Source organism: Rattus norvegicus, chromosome 5, assembly GCF_021556685.1.
Source record: "Rattus norvegicus strain SHRSP/BbbUtx chromosome 5, alternate assembly SHRSP_T2T, whole genome shotgun sequence".
In the NCBI taxonomy this organism is placed as follows: Eukaryota; Metazoa; Chordata; class Mammalia; order Rodentia; family Muridae; genus Rattus; species Rattus norvegicus.
In genome coordinates this window covers 129,457,335-129,477,436 of record NC_141538.1, presented here as the reverse complement: position 1 = coordinate 129,477,436, position 20,102 = coordinate 129,457,335, and the positions used below count along the sequence as shown (strand labels likewise).

The 20,102-nt window shown below is 40.5% G+C and overlaps 1 protein-coding gene across 3 annotated transcripts; it reads left to right on the top strand.

Moving 5' to 3' along the window:
* Window positions 1–232: 232 nt before the first annotated feature.
* Btf3l4 (basic transcription factor 3-like 4) lies at window positions 233–19,892 on the top strand. 3 transcript variants are annotated; one of them, NM_001399000.1, is given in 6 exon segments: window positions 233–302; window positions 3,991–4,057; window positions 8,448–8,561; window positions 15,698–15,899; window positions 16,896–16,955; window positions 18,291–19,892. In NM_001399000.1, coding segments are annotated over 5 exon segments (477 nt in total). In that variant the 5' UTR covers window positions 233–302; window positions 3,991–4,003; the 3' UTR covers window positions 18,338–19,892.
* Window positions 19,893–20,102: the final 210 nt, after the last annotated feature.

The window sequence follows — 20,102 nt, the reverse complement described above, 5'->3', positions numbered from 1 at the left end:
GTTTGCTTTCCCTAAATCCTGGATATCCAGGCCTAGGGACACAGCCGGATGAGGTGGGCCGAAGTGGTGGGGGCTGGGGAAAGGTTCGGGAAAACCGTTGTTAATTACGTCTGACCTCCACCCTAGCCCCTCCCTCCAGTGGACCACTACACTAAATATTCAAAATGCAAATTATTTATCTGTGATATTAGCCTATCACAACAAAGGACTTGGAACTTCCCGCCCCCTTGCATAAAGTAAAAATACTGGACAACAGCACTTCATTGTTAGATTTCTTCTGTTTGGGATTCCGAAGAGACCCGGTAAGCCCGTTTTGCTGTGCACGCGTCTGTCCATGTCTTGCAGGCGTGCACTTTGGAGGAGCGCTGGACCCTTTACTATCCCTCGCATCCGCACGACTTCCACTCAGGCATGATGCAACCAACTGACATAAGCTCCAAAGAAACCATGTTTGGGGCCTCTTACTGCACAACTGACGAGGAAGTCCGAGGGAACTGGGACATAAGTCACTGCAAGCACGTAAAGGGCAAAGCTTCTTTCCGTTAAATCTGTTGCTTTTGGTCTTGGGTCGAGTTACTCCCTAACAAGTCAACATTCCCGACTTTAACCTTCTGATACTAGTGGAGTCCATTAGTGAAGGACATCCAAAGTAGACACCCAAACTACATCCCACCCGGCCCTTCGGTTGAGTACGAGACAAAAGGTATCACAGACACAATGGGACGCTGAGGTGTCCGCCACCTCCTCCAGGAAGCAGCGCGGCCCCCTCACCGGCCGCCAATCAGAATATTGGGGTGCGCGAGGCAGTCTGGGCTTTGTAGTTGGGAGGCGCGCGGTTACGGTACCCACCCTCTCCCCTCCTCCCGCGGTCGAGGCGGGGCCGTGCGTCACGTGGGCCTCTCCCGCCGCCGCCGCCGCTGCCGCCGCGGTCTTTCTCTGTCTCAGCTGAGGCAGCCATCTTGCTCTTGCCGCGTGCTGGTGTTAGAGGACCCTCCCCGCTGCAGGTGAGACCCCCGGCGGGCCCGCCACCCCACGGCCTCCGGCCGCTGCGCACGGTCTCCCCCCGCCCTCCCCTCTCGACACCCGCCGTCCGCTCCGGCTGCCACTTCCGCCGTGGCGCGGCGAGTGGGGGCGGAGGCGGCCGGCCGGGCCTGTCGGTTACGGGCGGCGCAGCTGGGGGTCGGCACCTGAGGGATGGTCCCCAGCACCACCGCCCGCTGTGGAGGAACCGGGCCGGGGCTCTGGCCGCTCAGATCCAGATCCTGGAGGGTAGAACCCTCCTCGTCCTATCACTCATTCACAACAACAGTGTCAGGCGCTTTGAGCAGCATATCTGTTGTCATCTCTTTTGCTCTTCCCAATCTTTAGATAGGGAAACTGAGGTTAGCACCCGACTACCAAGCTCTTGGGGCCGAACTAGGTTGCAGCGCTCTTCACTTTGTAATGGCAGTGTTTGTTTACAAGTCTCTCTTGATTTTGAGACAGTTACTTATCCCTATAACCTCATCACACTGCCTGATGATTGATCGGCAAGCACAGTGTTACACAGCTGGTGAATGGCAATTTCAACTTCTATTCCCAGGTTCTTTCATTATACCTAATTAGTGGCCCTCTGGAGGAATGGTAACAATAGTTACCAACTACTGTGTATCTTACCTGAACTTGATATGCTCTAAGAGCCTTCAACCCAGTAAAGTATGTGATGGTATACTTTTCTTAATGCGGGAGAAACAAACACAAGTACAAAGAAGTTAAATACTTTCCCAAAGCCCTAAGTGGTATAACCTCACATAAAAAGTCAGGGCTGATAATTCAAATTATTTTTATCTTTGTGTAAACATGATGTGTATGAAAGTACCTGGGTGCTTATAATTTGGGCATTCAATAAATATTGATTCATCTCTTTATACTCTTTTTGGAAGTCCTTGCGAAAAGTGCAAAAAGGATTCTTGAACTCAGTGATCATGTGGCCCTTGAAAGTCATTTCTACCTTTGGGACACAGAAAGGAACTTTCCAGGCCTTCATTTTCTGTTAAACTGGGAAGGCGGCTAACGATTTTATTTATAACTTATGTCCTGCTGCACTAGCAGGTATCTGAGATGACCTCACACTTAAAACAAGAACGACAGGTACATTAAAGGTATCAAGTAGGGATTAAACCAGGTGACCTTTTGAGGTCTCAGACTGAGTCTAAATTTCTTTCCTGTTTGAATCCTACACTGCCCAACTTGCTGTTGGACAAAAGGCCATCTTTCTCCCTCTCCTGCTGCTTCAAGCTTCTAGACTCCCTAGAATTATGCCTTTTCCCTAAAATACTCCCTAGGAATAAGATTTCTTAACTCTATAAGAAAGAGTTAATTTGGGTTTTGCTTTTGCTTCAAATAAGTCTGGACTTTTTATCTTATCTTTCCAACCACCATCTCTTTTCTTGAGGATTGTCACCTAACATGCAGAATAGTCACAAAGGGCTTATCCTGCGCTTAGTTTCAATATTCTCTCCTGACCTTCTTTTTGCAAGAAATTCCTTAAGTGCTGTGTTATTTCACTATAAGTTCATGGCTGTAGTCCTTTGATGAAATGAGTATTAGTTGTTTTGTGGATGCTTGAATGCAAGATTGAGGTTTATATCAGCACATTTAAGTCTACTGCACAGCTAAGATCGGCCCACACCTGACTTGGATTCTACACACAACTCCCCTTTTACCTGCTTGGCCATTGTGATACAATGTTGAACATAGTGAGAAGCCATAGGTTCTAATTTTTATTCATGAAATGGATTCAGCCTTACAGCAGTGACATATATATGTATATATATGTGTATATATATATGTATATATGTGTATATATATACATATATATATATACACATATATATATGTCAGTTCCTTAAGTTCAATGTCAGTACAGAATGGTTAGTAATTTACATGATTTTTCTTTCAAATGTAAAAAAACAGTATCCTCATCTGAATGATGCAATTACAAGGTTAGAATGAGCAAAAAAAGTTCAACAATATCTATTCCCTTATTTCCCCTTCATCTCAGTAATGATCTGTTAAGCCACAGAACAAGTCAAATAAGACTGTTAAATTAGCTTTTATTTGTTTTTAGAGCATGGTATGTTGTTTTTCATAGCAGGAGTGTCACAGTCCCGACTAGAATTCGTGATTTTAGAATGTCCTTAGAATCTTCAAAAGGCAAAATTTGCATAACTTTTTTTTTGTCTTGCCCTACCAACTTAATGTAACCAAGAATCATCTTTGTCAAATTGTACAGTGAGACATTTTGCCTGGAATGCAGTAATAATCTTGTTAAGTGTGACACACTCTAGTGCAAAGTCTAGAATGAACTGGGGTGCTGCAGAATCAGCAGGTATTTGGAAATCTGGCAGTTTCCCATTATTAACATATCTGACCTTGAATAGAGGACGTGACCTCCCTGTTTGTTGACAGCCTGGCAGCCCATTATTCAATTTCTTCTTTGCCTGGCGCGCGCGCGCGCGCGTGTGTGTGTGTGTGTGTGTGTGTGTGTGTGTGTGTGTGATTTATTCTTTATAAGAAATACAGAATGTGATTCCAGAGAAAATGATCTACTTGAAGGTTTTGCTAATAACATTTGGTAACTGTTCTCTGCTGTGAAAGTCTTTGGAAGAAAAAACCTCCTTGCCTGAAGGAATTTCATAATTGGTTAGTTTTCTGAATGTCGGAGAACTGAGTCATGTATTAAGAATGGATCTTTAAATAGGCAACTTTGAATCCCATTCATTTGCTATTTGTATATTTGATTCTCATGTGGTATTTAATTTTTTTTTTTAAAATTGGTTTGTGAAGCTAGAGCAAGTTACCACTATTTATTAAGATTAGAGACAGTATTGATATGACCATGATGTTAATGGACACTACATTAACTCAGTGAAGCAAAAGGTATTGTTTGAATAAATAGGTTTTTAACTTGATAAAACAGTGAATTTAACAAATCTGTTTTCCCCCTAGATTTACCAACAGCATGAATCAAGAAAAGTTAGCCAAGCTTCAAGCTCAGGTCCGGATAGGGGGCAAGGTGAGTGTGCTATAAGACAAACTAGGAAGACATGTGATTGCCTGAGAGCATCACGTCTATGTATGTGTGGTCATTGAGTCCAGAATCTTCTTCAGTGATTACAATCAGACCACATTCCTATTCGATAGGAACTTGTCTAGATCTAAAGCAGGTAACTAGAAGACGCTTCTTTCTGATGGTGCCATGAAAATAGACCCCTTTGTTTGAATCCTCACCTTTCTATTTTGGTGTGCGTCTTCGTGTATACAAATGTTTGTGGGCATTTGAGCATATGCTAATGTAAATGCATTTGAAGGCCCAAGGTTGATGTGGGGTGGAGTTTTTCTCATTGATTCTCCACGTTATATATCACGGAAGACTCTCTTGCCAGCTGCTTCTAAAGGTTTCCTATTTTCCATCTCCCATATGCAGGGATTGCAGGGGGCCACCACACCCACCTGGCTTTTATGTGGGCTCTGGGGATCCAGACTGGCTCTCATGTTTGTGCTTTACTCATTGAGCCTCTAAGTCCCAGTTTGAACATCTGCTTGTGTGACATAAGTTACCTAGTCTTGTTAAGCATCTTTATTCCCTCTGCAAAATACAAATGATCAAAAAAGATGCTTCTATCAATTAGAGCATTGTTTATAAACAATAACATGGTATATATCTGACACACAAGGTGAATAGTTAACAAATGGTAGCAATTACGTCTCTTACGTAGGAATGGCAGATACTGGGGTTACCTCATCTTGAATAAAAGTACAAGTAACTACCATGTGGTTGGTTGCAGAAGCAGTTTTAACTGAGAATGTTTGATATACATTTTGTAGATTGCTAGTTTTTCCTCCCAAATTTCCTTTTCCTTTCATGCTGGTGAACATGAACGTAAGTTTTCATATTCCACATTCTTTAAAGCCTCAGGAAGTTGTGAGTACCCAGGCCCTTTGTTTTCTCTTTATTTTTGGCTCAAGGTGAATACTGTATGCTCATCTTTGCACACTGCAGTGTTTGCAAAAAGAGAAAGAAAGAACAATACTTCATACATGGATTGAGGTGTAGAAAAGGCAGATAGGACAATATGTAACAGGTTTTTAACCATGCTTTACATTGGTCATAACCACAGCTCTTGGGCATAGACATAGAGGGAGAAGGGAAGAAGTGACTGGTACTTTTCCTCTGATAGTGATAAAGTTGGATGATGTCAATTTATATTAACACACCGATAACCACAGTGGTCACATTGCAGCACATGCAAAACTAGAGGCTTATTTAGTGTGTGTGTGTGTGTGTGTGTGTGTGTGTGTGTGTACATTGATGTGTGTATATACATGTGTGTATGTTTATGGACACATGACATGTGTGGAGACCATTGGTAAGCATTATATATCTTCTGTTGCTCACTACCATATATACATACATACATACATACATACATACATACATACGTATGTATATATGTGCCCCACCTTATTTTTTGAGGTGGTTTCTCACTGAATCTGAAGCTTGCTGATTTATGATTTAGCTAGACTGGCTGGTGAGTGAACTTCTAGAATCTTCTGTGTCCACCTTCTGTCATGGTTACAGGTGCACACAGCTGTTCCTACTTTTTATGTTGGTTGCCCATACTCAGTTCCTTACGTTTGGCACATACACTTGACCTACTGAGTCATATCCTGAGTCCATAATTATCTATTTTTAATGTTGTGGTTGGTATTTGCATGAATTTATCTACAGTTAACTGAATACCTACTTTGTGCCAGGCATAGTAAATAAACAAGTTTCTTGCTTTTGACATTGGCATAGCTCAGCATAGAAGAGAGTCACACTCACAAGTACAATGAAGAATAGCAAGTATTGTAATAAAAGAACAAAGTGTTTTATTTAGGAGAGTCATGCTGGGATTTAAAGGATAAGTAAGAATCATTAGACCAGCAAATGAAAGGGCTAGTGAGAGGTAGGCTAAAATGGGGAATATCATGTGCCTATGTGCCTTTGCACATAGGGTGCTGAGAGAGCATGGAACTTTACAGATGGCTAGCTTTAGTTTGGTACAGCTAGTTTAGAGTATACAATGGATAGAGAATGGTAGGGATGAGATGATCAGGTAGTTTGGGCTCCGTCATACTTTTTATATGCTATTCTAAGGAGCTTGGGATTTCATCCATTCACAGTAGACAACTTCTGAAGGATTTTAAGAAGGGAATGGCGGGGCTGGGGATTTAGCTCAGTGGTAGAGCGCTTACCTAGGAAGCGCAAGGCCCTGGGTTCGGTCCCCAGCTCCGAAAAAAAGAACAAAAAAAAAAAAAAAAAGAAGGGAATGGCTGGGTGTGGTAGCACTGGCCTTTAATTCCAGGGCTCTGGAGGCAGAGCCAGGTGGATCTCTGTGCGTCTGAGTACAGCCTCACTGTTGTAGAACTGGTGTCAGTGTGAAAAATGGGATGAAATGGGATCAAATACAGAATAGTCTAGAAGCTGTTGCTTACACATAGTACACAAATTTAGGGGTTGGACATGATTTAATGAAAGGTGGGTGTGGGGAGATGAGAAGCATAGAGAAGAATTAAGGTGTTTCCCAGGCTTTTATTTAGTGTGGGATTGTGGTGTTACCAACTATAAAATCTAGGAGATAAGGAAGATTTGTGAACTGTTAAGTCTGTAGACATGTTGAACTCGGGGTTTTTGGGGGCCGGGGGGATGACAACAGAGTCTCACTCTAAAGTCCATGCTGCTCAGGACTTGATATGTGGACCAGACTAGCCTCAAACATTTAAGCAATCCTTCCTCTGCATCTTTGTGTGCTGGGACTATAGGTAACTTAGTTGAAGTATCTGAGGACCATTTCAATAGAGTAGCTCTGCATGGTGGCACACCCTATAATCACAGCACTCCGGATTGCAGACTGCTTCACTAGATAGCAATATGCTGTCTTAAACATGTAGAGCAAGCAACTAAGCTAGCCCTGAGTTAGGGATGCTTCATCAGCGACCATCTTTGTACATAGTGATCTGTTACAGCTGAGCATCATCAGAACCTTTGCAGCCAGAGCTTTTTATCTCCCACTGGGATTGCTGAGAGAGAACCCCAGCTCTCTTCTGTAAGTCCCTGAGGAGCTATTGAGAGACTAAAGACCCTGGCTTTTGGTAGTATTGCAGCTCTGATGTTGGTTACATTTTTTTTAATGACCCAGAAAATTAATCCATTATTTTAAATAGTTTTTAATGGAAAATGTATTTCTTTTTTTAAATATATTTTTTGTGTATGTGTCTCTGTGTCTGCTGGTGTCATCAGTGGCCAAAAGAGGGCATTGGGTCCCCTGATGCTGGAGTTATAGGCAATTGTGGGTTGCCTGACATGGGTGCTAGGAACAAGTGCTCTGAGCATTATCTCCACCGCTGTATTTCTAGTTACCAATAGAGAAATGAACTTTTTATGACTTAGTAAATAGTTACAATTTTTAACTTTGTGCCAAAATCCTGACTTACCAGCATATATCACATCTAACCCATCAGCAGTTATTTTGTCTCGTGACATTCTGACCATCCTCAGGTACTACCACAACTCTCATCTCTCACCATATTGTGCACCAGCCCTCTGACTGGTCTCTGTTATAGCCTCCAGGTCCAATTTCCATGTGGCAACCTTAGATAAGAGTAAACAGGTCAGATGAAGGCTCTGTCAGTGGCTTCCTATTGCAATGAGAATAAAATTGAGCTCCTACCTGTGAGATTGTAATCTACATGGTGTGGCCCTTGTGTGCCTGTCTGATTTCATTTCCGTCTCCTTTCCTCTTTATTCATTCTGTTGTAGCCACATGGGCACCCCTCTGCCTAGAAGACAAGTTCAATCTTGTTTCCTTCTGCTTGGATCCTTCCTTCCTGATCTTGGGTCTCATTTCTAGTAAAACAGTGCTTTGCTTTTACCCTGTTTGAAATGATCTATTTGTTTAAGTACTTATCGACATTTTTCTCTTATTATAATATAGGAACTTAAGTAAAATCTTGATGTTTTCATTCTGGATTCTTAGACTCTGGAGTACTCACTCATAGGAATTTAATAGTTCCTGAGATTTTTTGACCATCCTTAGATTTTATTGGCAGGGGCTGACAGGGATTCTGTGAAAGTATACAATGCTTGAAAGTTATAAAGCACAGAGTTATAAATTCTGTTCTGTTGACAAACAGTATTTTGAAGCATAGTCTATTGAAATGATAAAATCTAGACATTAGAAAGGAGTAATAACTGACTACAGTTGCCTTTAGTTGTCGACTGAATATCACAACACTGTGTGGTCTTGTTAATCACTGCCGTTTGGTTAGTTTTTCCAATGTGGATTTTAGATTGTAGCCAGGAGGATGTGGTTGCTGTAGCCAGTTGTGCTTAGTAACACCTCTGTCTAATCATTTTCCAGGGGACAGCTCGCAGGAAGAAGAAGGTGGTGCATAGGACAGCTACTGCTGATGACAAAAAGCTTCAGAGTTCACTAAAGAAACTGGCTGTGAACAATATAGCTGGTATTGAAGAGGTATGAACACTTTGAAAACTCAAATTATAGAGAGAGAGCACATGCACAGTTCTTTTGACTTTTCAAATGAAAATACTAGCTTGGAAAAATCTCTAATACTTCACGTATGTGTCTTTGAAAGGGTAGTGGCTGGATTTGCTTTGGGATGAAATGACTTTAGTAGGCAGGTAGGGCTTTTCACACTTTAGGCTTAAATATTTGCGTACATGACAGTTATGAAACTGCTCTTGAACGTCAGTGTAAAGTAAGATTTCTTCTGTTTTGCTTTGTTTCTGTGGGTCACTCTGTATGCTGGACTGGCCTCTAACTTGTGATTTTGCCTCCTTAGTATTGATATTTAACAGAGGATGTGGCCTGGTACCTAGCAGGTTGTTGTTTCTAATGGTGTAGGAGTAAAGCCCAATATTTTTTTCAAGTGAGACTTTATTTTTACCATAAATTCATCTTCTATGCTATAAAGTCTATTACCTCATCTAAAAACATCTAGCATTGGTTGTATATGGATTTGATTCCCTCCCTGTCTTTCTTCCTTATTTTTAGTATTTATTTATTTTGGTATTTTCAAGACAGTGTTTCACTATGTAGCCCTGGCTGTCCTAGAACTCAGAGATCTGCTGCCTTTGCCTCCCAAGTGCTGGCATTAAAGGCTTGTTTTTATCTTTTTTAAGCTATTATCTCACTGGATAGTTGCCTGTTTCTCCATAGTGATGCATAACTGTGACTGCATTCAGTCGGTTTTATTAAGACTCTTTCAAAAGTAATTAACTTTTAAAAGTATTATTTTTCTCATTGCTGTGACAAAATACTTGACCAAAGCGTCTTGAAGGAAGGGTTTATTTGGCTCTCAGTTTGAGAGTGCAGTCCATGGTGGGGAAAGCCTAGACAGGAACATGAGGCTGAGGCCATATTGACTGTGTCTCACTGTGTAGCCTTGGCTGGCCTGGAACTTACTGTAGACCAGGTTAGTCTGGAACTCAGCGATCTCCCTACCTCTGCCTCTAGAATGCTGGATTTAAGGCATGTACTATCCCACTAGCTATCACTGAGGTTCTTAATAGATAAATGCTAGTAACATTAGCATCTTAGAGACAAGGTGGAAAATTGCATGCACATGCAAATGACCAAAATTAACCTCCTTTAAATCTGCCTTCACAATCAGTATTGATAAAGTCATAGAAAATACACAACATATGCAGTTTTTTTCTCCTTTCAGCTTGAGGTGACAGCATTCTTAAAAATTAGTCTGATTTGCATAACTAATTTCAAGTTTTTTTCTGCGCTGTTGAAACCTTTTATATATTGTCTTTTTAAAATGTATATTTATTCGTGGTGGAAAACTGGTGGTGTGTGGAAGTGAAGGGAAATTTTTTGAAAGTTGGTAATCTACTGTGTGGGTCCTAGAAGTCTTACTCAGGTCATTAGGCTTGGCGGCAAGCACCTTTACCTACTGAGTCATCTTACTAGCCCCAAAACTTTTATATATCCGAATTGACCTAAAATTTCAGAGAGGCTGGGTGTAGTGACGCATGCCTTTAATCTCAACACTTGGGGTAGGGGAGGGCAGAGACAAGCAGACCCCTGATTTTGAGGCTTGCCTGGTCTTCAGTGTTAGTCCCAGGGCAGCAAGGACTACACAGAGAAATCCTGTCTTGGGGAAAAAAATAGCAGATAGTCTCAACCATGGACATATATATTAGAGAAAAAAGATATCCCCAGACCTAATTTTGACTTCTCTTGCAAGATATAGCTCAGTTATAAAGCACTTGCCAGTGTACTAGAGTCCTTGGGTTTAATCCTGACAACACTAGAAGTATTTATTTACCCTAAGTAAGAGCCACAACTTAGTAGTAAGCTACAACATAATTGAAAATATTTATGAAATTTATAGCTCTACTAATTTTCTATCTCTAACCCATTCATATATTGAACCTCATTCATACTGATATTTTGGAGCAGATAGCTCTGGTCAGTTCTCTAGTGCTCTGTGGGATGTTTCATGGTTTCCCTGGCCTCTGTCCACTAATTGCTAGTAACACCCCCAACACTTTAGTGGCAACAGTCAAACATGTCCCTGAGCTGGCTGTCTTGGTCCACCCCTACAATCCCAGCCCTTGGGAGTTTGCACCCCAGTACAAGTTCATACCTGCTTTGACTGAATGGGAAGACCCTATCTCAAAAACAGCCACTGCCACAATAAAAGAAAATTACTTCTAAATACTGTGAGATAGTTCTTTGATGGAAAAAAAATTACCCTTGTCTAAGAAACAGTTGTATGTAGAGATAAAAGGTATATTTCCTTTGTAGTAAAGATTAATTCGTGTGGTTTTTTTATTTTTATTTTATGTAGATTAGTGTTTTGCCTACACGTGTGTCTGTTAGATCCCCCGGAACTGGAATTACAGGCAGTTATGAGCTGCCATGTGAGTGCTGTGAATTGAACATAGATCCTCTGGAAAAGCAGCCAGTGCTCTCAACCACTTAGCTATCTCTCCAGCCTCAATATTTTTGAGAACATTCATTCATTTTTATTTTACGTATATGCATGGTTTGTCTGCAGCATCTATGTTTACTACATACATGCCTGGTGTCCAGGGAGGTCCTAAGAGAAGGCATTAGATAGCCCAAAACTGGAGTTATGGGTGCAGGGAACCGAACCCAGGTCTTCTGGTAGAGTAACAAGTGCTCATAACCATTGAGCCATTTCTCCAGCCCATGTTTGTTTCGTGAGATAAGGTCTTACAGGTTGGCCTTAAGCTTTCAATAGTCTTTCTACCTCAGCTGGGATTGTAGTGTAGACCACCACATCCTGCTTTGTGGTGTTGACTTTATCCATGTAGTATCTCCAAGGATATGTATTTCTAAATGTTTGTTTTTGTTTAAATTCAGAAGCGTTTATGGCTGTTTGTCCTACCTTAGCCTCCAGAGTGCTGTGTATGTTATGTGTACATGTGTGTGGCAGTTCATGTATGTATGCACTCTTTCTGTTATTCTCTGCCTTACGCCTTTGAAACAGGTATCTGACTGAATCTGGAGCTAGGCTGGCAGCCAGTGAGCCCCAGGAATCCTCATTCCTCCCTCATTCCCCCAAGTGTTAGGGCTACAGGCAGCAGTGAATTACTCCCAACTTTCTCTATGGGTTTTGGGGATTTGAACTCGGGTCTTAATGCTTGCACAGTAAGTGATTTTACTCACCTAGCCATCTTTCCAGCTCCTGTGGTCCTTCAAATTACAATTTATTAAAATAATTGTGTCATAATAAAGTAAGGACACAGTAATTTTTCTTTTTGGAGGTATTGGAAAATCAACACTCTGTTACTGAGCAACATCTTCAGCCCTAGTTAGTAAATTGTTGAACCACTACCATACTTACAAGGCTGCGCTTTATGTGGCCATGGTTCTGTTGCAACTGAAGCTGTCACACTGAAGGGCTTAATGGCAGTCAACACTGACTGCGTGTCAGCTGTGTACTAACCAGTTGCCAGCGATGGTAGAGAAAGTAGTATTCATAACCTGTCAGTCATTTCTAAGTTACAGTCGTGTGGGAACTAATTAGACAGACAGCCATGTGAACATGTGTCACCCCACTTCAGCTTCATAGCCCCGATGAGTTATTGATGAGTTATTAGTTACAAATCAAAGGGCTGATGCTTGTAGAATTTCACCAGCCCCTGGTGTCATACCTAACAAGGATTGGAATTCTAGACTTGAACTAAGGAATGTTAAAAACCAGAGTGGATACTATGTTAAGATAGCTGGCTTTTGATCTTTTCAGTTGTACTTTCTTATTTTTAGCCTTTTCCTCTCCTCTTGTCCCTTCCATATTACCTACACATATCCCCAAACAACTAATGCCTGTCTTATGGCCTGGAAGAGAAGCCCAACAAGAAAGAAAACTCATAAATGCATTGGTTTTGACCCTATGTTGGCTTCTTTGTAGCCAGTGAGATATATTCTCCACCTATCTGTAATGGTTTTGATTTCCATTTGACCTATATTCTGAGACAAGTAATTGACACGCTTGCAGAGAATTGGATTTTTATAAACAAATGAATATTTTTTTTTCTCGGAGCTGGGGACCGAACCCAGGGCCTTGCGCTTGCTAGGCAAGCGCTCTACCACTGAGCTAAATCCCCAACCCCACAAATGAATATTTTAAGCAAGAGGATGGCATAGTAGACAGGAAACCAGACAGTAAGTTGAGAAACTAATTCATTTAAGTACTTAGTCCACACATAGCCAGCTGTTTGTCCTTGGGTCTATGTTTAACCAGGAATACTGTCCTCTGTATTTACTTCTCTAGCATGAAGAACTATAGATTTCAAATGAATTATGACTTTAGTGTTTGTAAGTCAAGAATGTCTCAAATTCCAGTAGTGCCACTTTTCATGCCCAACAGTGTGTGTAGAAATTCTTCATTGAACCATGTGATTTGGAAATCACCATTGAACAATTCTCCCTTTATTCTTGTCTCTTATAAACCAGGGGACTTGAGTAGATCCAATGCACCTCCCTTCATATCCAGCGTTAACCTCCCAGACCTCCCCGGACTTTAGCCACTTTACCATTTAGTTTTTCTACCAAAGCTGCAGTCATTTTCAGAATAATATAATTTAGCTCCTAAAATTGCTATAAATTGAGTTGTGCCATTTGTTTAAAGCAGCAGCATTGAACCCTTACTGTGTATGATACACTTCAAAGAACCTTAAATATACATGTTACATAATATACAATTTTAATCCCAGCACTTCGGAGGCAGGGGCTGGTGAATTTCTATAAATTCAAGGCCAGGAAGGACTACGTAGTGAGATTGTCTCAGAACAAACAAAACAAAACATAAAAAGATCCTTACATATAGCCCAGTGCAGTGCTGAGAAAAGGAAGGGTATAAGATTAAATAGTGACACACACACACACACACACACACACACACACACACACACACACACACACACACAAACACACTTAGAAGTGATTTGTGGAGTTATTTTGTAATTTCCAAGGATGTATCTGTAATTTCTCTGCTTACAGTCTTGCTGAAACTTTGAGTTACTTTCTCCTCCTGCCCCACTAGTGTTGTCGGTGATGGTGACCCCTCTGAAGAAGAGAAGCCACTTCCCACTGACACCGAGAGCACAGGACAAGGGCAGTTATATACCTTGAAGTAGTTAAGTGTTAGCTCTCCTGACCTATATATAATAAGCACATAGCACTGAAGGGACTTTTAGAGTGGAGTCAACCTCATGGTGGAATGACGGTGTTTACACAGTTAACTTGTGTAAACGAGATCATAGCAAGACATAACAAAAAGTGCAGAAAGAAAATACATGAGAGAGAAATAGCAATTTAAATAGCATGCATTCACTCTGCTGTTTCTGTAAATCCCAAGACAGTGGAATAAATTAATCTGAAATAATTCAGATTGATAAAAGCTAAAGAAATCGTGGTAGGATGCTGTTAAAGAACTCCCAGTTATTAACAAAACATGTTCTGGTGGGTAAGTGTGTAGGAGAGCTTTGTTTGCAGAGAAGGAATATTTAAGAATTAGAGAAAACTGTCAAGCCTGTTGGTACAAATCTGTAGTCCCAGATACGTAGAAGCCTGAGACAAGAGAATCACAATTCAAGGCCAGCCTGGAAACTTAGATTTATCTGAATGACTCAGTGGTTAAAAGCACTGACTGCTCTTCCAGAGGACCTCAGTTCAATTCCAAGAACCCACATGGTAGCCTACAACTGTCTGTAACTCCAGTCCCTTCCAGGGACCTGACATCCTCACACAGATATACATGCACATAAAGTAAAAGTTTAAAAAGTTAAAAAAAAAATAACTGTCTCAAAATAAAAAGTAAAGGGCCGGGGCTGGGGATTTAGCTCAGTGGTAGAGCGCTTGCCTAGGAAGCGCAAGGCCCTGGGTTCAGTCCCCAGCTTCGAAAAAAAAGAACCAAAAAAAAAAAAAAAAAAAAAAAAAAAAGTAAAGGGCCTAATATATATATTAGGGGTGGGCAAGATGCTCTTCACAAGTCTACTGACGAAAGTTAGATGCTGGGAAGCCCACAGGTGGAGGAGAGAGGAAGACTCTACGGTGCTGCCTCTGACCTCCACAGGTACAGCCCCCATCATGCCATAATGATGATAAGAAATAATAAATAAAAGTTAAAAAGGAAGCCTGCAGTAGTAGCTGCACACCTTTAATCTCAGCGCTAAGAAAGCAGAGGCAGGCAGAGCTTGAGGCCAGCCTGGTCTACAGAGTGAATTCTAGGACAGCCAGGGCTACACAGAGAAATTCTATCTTGAAAAGTAGGAAAAGAAAAGAAAAGAGCTTGACAAGCTTCCTGTAAAGAATAACATGACAGGTGGGAGAGGTGGCTCAGGAGTTAGGAACGCTTAGTGATTTTGCCAAAGACCCAGGTTTGGTTCCCAGCATCCAAATAGCAGCTCACAGATGTTTCAGTTCCAGGGCATCTGATTTTTTAAAACCTCCCGTGGCTCCTGTATACATGTTGTGCATATGTACCCATTTAACACAAAACAAAACAAAAAACATTACAACATATGCCTTTATTTCCAGCACTCAGAGGCAAGCAGAGTTCTAGGCCAGGCTGAGATACATTGCAAGACTCTATCTCAAAAGACAAAAATAAAGAAATAGAACAACAGTAAAAAAAAAATAGGTTGAAAATTTGGTAAATTTGCTGAGCATTCAAAGAAGTAAAATGCTTGACTAATTAAATTTCTGTGTCATCTTTGTGGATTTTTTCAGTGGTTATTTTACTGCAGACTTTTCCTGCCTTCCATTCTTCTAAGTAAGATGCCACCCCACTAAGTGGTAATTGCACTGATTTCGTTTGAATAACTAATTTAATGAAGAAGTTGGCTCATGAATGTAGTTCTACTTAAAGAAGGAAGTGGCCATGAACTTCCTTCACCTGAGCCCTGAGTGACTACTTCATAGCCATTCTAATGACCTGTACTGTCCAGCACCATTGTCATCCATTGTGGGGGTCTTTCTCTGCTGAGATTATTAGCACTATAGGATTGCTACTCTGCAAGATGCCATAATTGATAAAACTGCTTTTTTAAAAGATATTTTTAGTTGAATCTAGCATGTGGAATACACTGTCTTCTGTGCCCATACAGGTGAACATGATTAAAGACGATGGAACAGTTATTCATTTCAACAATCCCAAAGTCCAGGCTTCCCTCTCCGCTAACACCTTTGCAATTACTGGTCATGCAGAAGCCAAACCAATCACAGAAATGCTTCCTGGAATACTAAGTCAGCTTGGTGCTGACAGCTTAACGAGCCTTAGAAAGTTAGCTGAACAGTTCCCACGACAAGGTATGTATTTCAGTTTAGTACCTTTCCCCTCTTCCCTGCTGTCATTAAGAAACCTAACTGTTTTTAAAAGCATCCCATCTGGAACTCGGGGCATAGCTCAGTTGACAGAGTCCTAACCTAGTGTGCATAGTGTCTGGTTCAGTCCCCAGCAGCACTGGCTGTGATGGCACACACTTGTATTTCCAGCAGAAGTTCAGGGTTATCCTCACTGTATAGGGAAGTTGAGGTCAGCCTGTGCCACAGACTGGTTCAAAAACAAACAAACAAAAAAAGGTGTTTTACTTAAACTGAGAGGATTTTCCTCAGTAGGTAGTTCTTTTACTTTTTATGATGCCATTTGTGTGCTTCGTAAAACTTGTAGTTTTCTTTTTTAGCTAATGAAGTGTGCCTTATAGAATATTCAGATCAGTGTTGTCAATTGCTACTGTGCTTCTCTATGATTGCCATTATAGATACGGTAACCATCAATTCTGAATCTCCAGGTTGGTTTTGACTTCACGCATGTCTTGTTGCCTCTAACCATCAAAGAGCCTCATATTTCAGTAGTCATGTGGTCATACTGCATAGCTAGATACTTAGATCAAAATAAGTGGTAAAGAAGTCTATTTTTGGGCTGGAGAGATGGCTCAGTGGTTAAGAGCACTGACTGCTCTTCCTGAAGTCCTGAGTTCAATTCCCAGCAACCACATGGTGGCTCATAACCATCTGCAATGGGATCTGATGCCCTCTTCTGGTGCGTCTGAAGACAGTTGCAGTATACTTATATATAATAAATGAATAAATAAATCTTTAAAAAAAAAGTATTTTTTTAAGTCAGAGAATAATAAAGGATACTAAAGGAGTATACCTTTGTTCAGGCTTGTCAAATCCTACATTTTGCTAGATTGGCTGGATTCAACAGCCATGTGAGATTTAGACAAAGAGAAGGTAAGTGTTAGAGGTGTTTTGTGAAGCTCTTTGTTTTCAGTGACTAATACTCAAATCAACTTTTTGTAGTATTGGATAGTAAAGCACCCAAACCAGAAGACATTGATGAAGAGGATGATGACGTTCCAGGTAAAGGACATTTTCTCAGTCTTTGTCTCAGACCAGTGAGACTGTTCTAGTAAAGATGCTTGGTGCCAAGTCTGACAACTTGACCCTGGGACCCACACAGTAGAAGGAGAGAATCAGTAACGCAAGTTGTCCTCTGACCCACACATGCACACACAAATGCAACACCATATAAAATAATATAGTGTAATGTTTAAAACTTTAAAAAAAAAGATTTCATCTTCTTTATTTACTGCATGGACGACTTTCAGAATTTTTTTCTATTTGACTGAATTTCAATTGATTTAGAATGAGATGGATAGTGCTAGGTTTCTAGCTAGGTATTAGCTGGCATAGGAGACGCTGGACCCTCCTCAGCCTATAAAACCAAGGACTGGAACTTCAGGTCAGAAAAATGTCCCTTAAGTCCTGTCTCTGCCATTACATAATACTATCTAAGCCTGGTTCTAGGAATGCTAAACCTTAGGAAAGATCACTGTATAGCAGAAGGCTGTCTGATAAAGAACATAGACACACTGTTGCCTTCTATTTGTGTCAGAAACAGGCCTGCCACTCACCTGAACAGAACAAAGACCCTCAAGAAAAGCTCTTTGTTCTGTGACCTGCCCAATATGCAGTCTAGGTCACACTTACCCCTTGAGTGTATGCACTACTGTATTACAGATGTATTTACCTGTCATTTATGCTGTTTCTTTGTGTTTTATCGAAATTCTTTAGACAGAGATCACAAAGACCAGGGAATCCAGACTAGATCCCCATGGTAGGAGATTCATGAATACAGAAGTCCCTTTCTCATTCAGAACTTGGGATCAGAAAATATTCCACAAAGCTCTGTTGCCTGCATGTATTACATTGAAATGATTATCAGTATACATTGTTATTGCTGAAAATTTTTGTTGGGGGGCTAGAGAAATGACTCAGCAATTAAGAGCACTGGCTTCTTTTCCTGGGGACCTGGATTCCATTTCCAGCATCCACATGATGGCTCACAACCTTCTGTAATGCTAGTTCTGGGAATCCAACACCCTCTTTTGATCTCGAGAATTGCATGCTGGTGGTACACAGACATACATCCCAGCACAACACCTATACACACAAAATAATAAAATAATATTAGAAGCTTGGTGACATTATAACTGACATAAAATATTATTTACCATAGTTATTTTTGCATACATTTTAAAAGTCATTTCCTCAAGATTGCTGTTCTATAAAAGTCATTATCACTGAAATGTGCTAGTTTGTTTTCATCTTTTCTGCTTTTTGACTAATTCTAGTTGCAACTATTTTGACTCATTTGTATTTTACTTATTTTTTTTCCTTTCTTCTTTTTGTCAGATCTTGTAGAAAATTTTGATGAAGCATCAAAAAATGAAGCTAACTAAAATCTTCTGGGTTTTGGAAGCTGGCATGGACTAGATTTAACAATCAGCTCTGTTGTTCCAAAGTTTTACAGACATGGAGAACATCACCTGTTATTAGTTCCGTAATATAAATATTTTGTATATTAATGATGCTGTTTTATCAGCATTTCTTGGTCATTGGATTTTGCATTTTGCACTTCTTCCCAGGATCGATTCTTTTGGTCAAAATATGAAGTATTGGTACAGGTTGAGGGTGGTTTTTGTTTTTTGGGGGGGACTTTTGGTGTGTATGTATATGTATGTGTGTGGGTATGTGTGTACACAGTGGACAGCAGATTGGATAACAGTTATATCTATCGTATCCCTTCCCCCAATAGAAATAAAGCAAATCTTTACATTTGTTACTTTTTTTTCTCTAACAAACGCTGCACATAATTGATGAAAAGTGAGTGTCTCTGATTTCAGAGCCGAGGAGATTCCTTCTGTTAGAAGTTTGGTGTTAATTTGTTGAATTAACTTCAATATTTTTATACACTTCAATGGGTTGAAAATGTCCTGAGATATTTTGGCACTAGATTGCTCCAGAGTCACAAGTCAGGCACCTTTGGTGTGGCTACCTTAGACCCACTTCCTAGTCAGACCCATAAAATGTCCTTTTTTTAACTTTCTTCCTGGTGCCCTGCCTCCCTGCATATTGGTCTTCAAATGGACTGGTCAGCCTTTGATATTACTCTTCTCTTCTGTCTAGTTTGAGACAGAAGTTCTCCATATAGAGAGTGCCTAGTTCCTCTTTGTTCCTCACCTCGAGGAGCATCTTCAATGTTTTATTTCCCTAAACATTTACGGTTGATAGAGTTCAAACTGGAATAGCTAGCATGTGCTTGCTAAATAACTTTATACTCAGCTTCTCCTATTTCCTAGTTCTTAGTATCAGGTGCAGGGGTGCCTCTTTTTCAACAAGGTTGAATCTGGGAATGTCCTTTTGAATGAAAAGAACACGTAGGCCATATTTTCTCCTAGCATATATAGGCATTCTCTGAAACGGGAGAATTTCTTCAGGTACTTTCCTATTCTTGGCCTTGAACTTACCTCTGAGTAGATCTAATTGATTACAGCTGCTCTTAACACCCTCCTGCATGCTGAGACTAATGCCCCAGGGAACGGTGGTAAGACAGTATTATTTGTTTACCTTCTGTCAGAGAACGTGGAGGTAAGTTATATTCATTTACTCAGGCTTTCCTCTTGCTGTTTGGATAAAAGCTTGTGTTTTGACATATCAGCATATTATAGCCAATATCTTAGGATAAGGTTTAAAGAATCTGTTGTTTCCTGGCCCATCACCATACTAACTGCAGCTTAACCTTCAGCATGCCAACTTTTGTTTCAAGCTGGATATCTTTCCTTGATACTTAGGATGCAAGACCAACAGCATATTGACAGATCTGTAGACTTGAAGGCAAATCTCTTGTGTTTCTTTTCATCCAAACATTTTCAATTTATTTCATAAATTTATTGATTTTTCCCTGTTATGTTTTATATAATATATGGACGTAACAAAATAAATAACAGTAATAAAATAACAGTACAAAAGAGGAGACTATTTCCTCTAGTGCTTCTGTTAATTGTTGTCTACAGTTCCTTTCTATTTCTCCTCTACTCCATACTTAAATGAATTCTCACGTAGTCAATATTGAAAATAATCTCATCCATTGTTAGGTCAGTATCTGTAGCTGGTCTACTTACTCCAGAATTTTGTTCCTTTGACTGTCCAAAGGCAGAAATTGTG